General features: G+C 35.5%; 1 protein-coding gene across 1 annotated transcript; it reads right to left on the minus strand.

The window, feature by feature from the left end:
• Nucleotides 1-2764: 2764 nt before the first annotated feature.
• Nucleotides 2765-4330, minus strand: LOC129244330 (piggyBac transposable element-derived protein 4-like). The gene has a single exon (XM_054881949.1). The coding sequence runs from the start codon at nucleotides 4328-4330 to the stop codon at nucleotides 2765-2767; it is 1566 nt and encodes a 521-aa protein (XP_054737924.1).
• Between the last annotated feature and the right edge of the window lie 456 nt (nucleotides 4331-4786).

Consider the following 4786-nt stretch of genomic DNA (forward strand, 5'->3'; position numbering starts at 1 on the left):
ACAAACGTTTTGCTTTTTCTCTGTTTTTGTTTCTGCCATTGTTGGCCTACTCACTTTACGTGTTGTTGATTTTTGATTGCGCTGCTTACGTGTTTGGCCATCGGCGTCGTATGATCCTCGGTTAATAGCTTGTTAATCTGTCGTAAATTTTATATTCGCTGCCATTCTTGAGGCATTTGAGTTCCACAAATTGGAAAAGTTTTAATCACACAATTTCTTTGCCATTTGCATTTTCCATTCTCCATTTTCTTGGCGCCACTTGCACTTTGCTGTGCGTTTTTCTTTTCTTTTCTTATTTACTTTTGCTTATTACTTATTTGTTATTGTGCCCAGTTGGAATATGAATTATGAATTGCTTATTTACGTGCGCAAAATAGATCCACCTCCACACTCTCGAGCACTTGAAACCAAATCGTTCGCCGTATAGCTCACTTAGAGTTTCCCTGGAGCACTTCGCAAGTCGCTGCAAAACTTTTCTATAAGTACTTGCACAAGTCTAGATGCAATGGTGGGGGTATCCGTGTGTATGCGTGTTTGCTTAAAACTTTCGCATGAATTATGTGCCGCTCAGGCCCAAGCAGTTACGCCCTCCGCATAACTCAGCATGAACGAGCGTAATCAACCAGCAAATAGTCGGAAAAGCCGCAGGAACTGGTGTTTAATTTTTTGAAATTTCCACGTCGCATTGATCTTTGTTTGGTGGGTAGTTAAGAAAACCGATGTCAAATGGCACCTTAGCGCGCTTTTAATCACTCGAGGAAAAAATTTTGAGTTTATTGCCGGCTGCGGTATAATAAAATTAATGTGTGGACTGACTCGAACTTTTCCGAACATGCATAAATGGCTTGGGACAGCGAGAATAGTAAGAAGGTAGTGGTAGAGTACAACTTTATAAGCTGAAAGAAAATTTTAGAAACATTTTTGAACTCTCTCAAAGTGATTAAATTGAAATCTTATCTAAGCCATCCAAACAAAGGCTGCACACTCCCGTCTTGACCTAACTAATGCGCAATATAAAGATTTAAGTGCCTTGGTTTTTTTGTTTACATATGAACACGAAAAACTAAGAGAATATACCATCTTGAAAGACACAACTCATTTCATTATAAAAATGCTCACAGCTCAACGAATAATCGGGCGTCTAATGATAAAAACTGAAAATTTTACGGTTTATATTATGGTTATGTTTCTCCCGTATTTTCTATTTGTCGGGAAACATAAAGAAAGGCACACCACAAATAGAAGGAGAAGCTCGGTCAGGCACCCAACAGGCCTATTGGATATATTTGTCTCGCCTGGATTGCACCAGCGCTTGAAGGCGTCTGGGCATTGAGTGAACGGATGCCTTCAAAATTTAACCCCATGCCTCTAATAAATCTGATTTAAGTGAAGACAATGAATTTTAAGTCCTTCTATGTAGCCATTCTTTCCAAATATTTCCAATCACATTTAAATCTTGTAGCTGAGGGATTTGTACCAGTTTGGGGCAGTTTTAAATCAATAAATAGTTATACGAGTAAAAAGTTTTCATGAGTCTGGAGGACTTTTTTGATGTGGTTACCACTTTTTGTAAAAATGGCGCATGTAACAAAAAAAATGTTCAGAATTTTCCACTTTCGATTTTTGCATAAACGGTAAGTTTGTAAAAACAAATTTCGAAATTTGAAACTTTGGCCTTTTTTAAAACCGAAAATGTATTAAAAATTTCAAAATTTTCAACTCTAAATTTTTGAAAACATTTTTTATTTTACAAACTTTTTTATAATGTTTTTTTTTTACTTTTAAAATTTTTAATTTCAATTTCAGCAAAACCTTCCAAATTTGCAAATTTTTTGTTCCTGCAAAATAAGTTTACTATTTTCCCAAAAACTGCACATTTGCACAAAAATTTTCCAAATTTTCAACTATCGATTTTTAAAATTTCGGCGCTCCTTTTTTAAGAAGACTAAATATTTTCTCTTCTTCAGTTTTTACAAAAATGGCACCTTTAATCAAACTTTAATCAAAAAAATAGAACTTAAGCTTCTTGCAAAGCGGCACATTAAATAAAATTTAAATTACAAAAACAAATACACTACTTTAAATTTTTAAACTCAAATGTTTGCAAAAACGGCACTTTTATAAAAAAATGTGAAATCTCTAATTTACGATATTTAAAAAAACGTCCCTTTAAAGACAAAATAATTCTTCAATTTTTGCAAAACGGACACATTTTTAACCCGGCGAGCGTAAGGTTAATATTTATTACATTGAGCGTAAGCTGGGTGTAACAAACCCATATATTGAGCTAGATATTTTAATGTGTTCATAATATTTTTATATGTTTTTATTTACTAGTACAATTATGTAATAACCCAAGAACTGATTGGGAAGGAAAAATAAAGCAAACAAATATTTTTAAATCTTTATTTATGAAATTAACAAAAATATTTTCTTTCATTTAAACAAAGTGTAACACTTAGTATTATAATTTTATAAAAAAAAGAAACTAAAAAAAAAACAAAACGAATAGCTTTTACTTCTAGCTTATAAAATTAGGAAACATATGAGATCAAAACTTTTACTATATAGTTATTCAGAGTTCTCGTAATCATCTTCAGTTTGAGCGCAATCTTGACACGTGAAAACAGCATGTTCCATACATAAATAGCGATTGCATTTATAACAAGTGTGTTTAGTCTTGCGATCTTTTTTAGTAGGGCATATTTGACATCTCCTGATAGGCTTAGGAACTTTATTTGGAGGTCGTTGTGAGTGTGAGGGTTCATCCACTTGGTCCAGAATTCGTTTGCGAAGCTCTCGGGGTAAATGCTGATTTTCCTTTCTGTTTTGTAAATGTTCTGAAACCAATCCAATACCCAGGTCGGCGTGACAAATTGCTACTATTATTGGACTTGTAAACTATTATGCTATTTATACCAGCCATGTTCAAAACTGCATAGAAAATCACCATTGGCCAGCGCTTTGTATTTCGCGAAACATCGTAGTTGGTGCACAGCTCATCTACAACATCAACGCCTCCCTTGGTCTGATTATAAAAAATAATCATTTCTGGTTTTTGTGTGCCATTAGTATCAGCAACAACGCTATCATCGTGATGTAATGTTGACATCAACAAAACAACCTTGTTTTTTTTTGGCACATGGGACAATAAAGATATATCCTTTTGAAATCCAAACACTGTGCTGGGGATCTCTCGGTTACGCGTTTGGAGCATCTGACTTGGAATCTCGGGCTTATTTTTTCGAACAGTGCCTGTGCTTGTCAAACGATGTTCTTTCAATAAGTGTAACATCAACGGATAACTGGTAAACCAGTTATCAAAGGTGACATTGCGATTGGTTTTGGAAATTGGAGCCACAAGTCTGTCCACAACATCATAAGCTTTGTTACTGAGAGCGTAAGGGCCTGTTGGTTGTTTTCCTGGGTAAATTTCAAGATTGATGACGTAAAACGACTTTGCATCAACCAAGGCATATATTTTCAAGCCATATTTGTTTGGCTTATTGGGCATATACTGGCGAAAACTGCAACGGCCTCGAAACGATGGAAGTTGTTCATCTATAGTTGTATACTCAGATGGTGTATAAACAATTTGGCAATTTGCTACGAACTTCTCGAAAAAAGAACGAATGGCAGCCAAATTATCAGTAGCTTTTCTTTCGCTCCGAGTATTCTTATCATCAAACCGTAAACAGTTTTGAATAAATTGAAATCTCTTCAAAGTCATCGTTGTCCTAAAAATCTCAACCCCTGATCCATCACTTATCCACAGATCCTTCAAATTCAGCTTATTTGCTTTGAACTGTCCTGCAAGATACAAGAGACCGATAAAAGCCTTTAATTCTGACGATGACAAGTCTGCCATGATATATTTCTTTACGTGACTATTTTCACAAGCAGTTCTCTTCAGATTTATTTGACTATTTGTATGTAACAATATTTCTTGCAAAATCTCATCAGTAAGAAAGAGTTTCCAACATTCAACAGCTGTCTTTGCATTTTTGCCAATATCTTTTACGCCCTGCCTTTCCCTTATAATGTTTTCTGATCTCGTACGCACGTTAGACCTTTCTGGTACACTAAACCACTTTGTACCATTCTTTCCAGTAAAATATGGTCTGTTATCATTGCTTTCACGTTCTTCAGATCCCTCAGCTTCGTTTTCTTCCTCATTCGGTAATCCTACCTCTTGTTCCGAATCACTTTCAGAGCTTCTTTGGCCAACATTATCAATTTCGAAGTCACTACCAGAATCATCACAAGAATCATCCTGATCAGCTGCTTCGAAAACCCTCAATAATCTTCTTTGGGTTTCTTCGTATGACATATTAATTATTTAGCTGAAAAAAAAAATAAAAACTAAAATATAACGAATATAAAACAAAAAGTATTTACTCGAATTTGTAACACGAAGCGTAAGGTGGGTGAAACTTACCCGGCCGCAACTTTGACAACATCTAAACACCTCGCCAGTCGGCGGTCAACTGCGGCATGAAACACAACGAATGCCTACCTCCCCCCGCGCAGCTACTCAGACGCACAACTTATTTTGACGTACGGAATAGAAAATATCAAACGGTTTATTACAGGCTGGGTGAATTTCACCCAACCTTACGCTCGCCGGGTTAAAAGAAAGCTTACAATTTTCCACCTTCGGATTTTTCACAAACAGCACATTTAAAAGTATTTTGTAATTACAAAAAAAAACAAAAGAAGACAGCAACCATGAGTGCATTTTGGTTAAATGAAGCGGTCGCTGGAGAGAAAAAACTTATGACCACGC

Source organism: Anastrepha obliqua, chromosome 4 (assembly GCF_027943255.1).
Source record: "Anastrepha obliqua isolate idAnaObli1 chromosome 4, idAnaObli1_1.0, whole genome shotgun sequence".
NCBI classification, from domain to species: Eukaryota; Metazoa; Arthropoda; class Insecta; order Diptera; family Tephritidae; genus Anastrepha; species Anastrepha obliqua.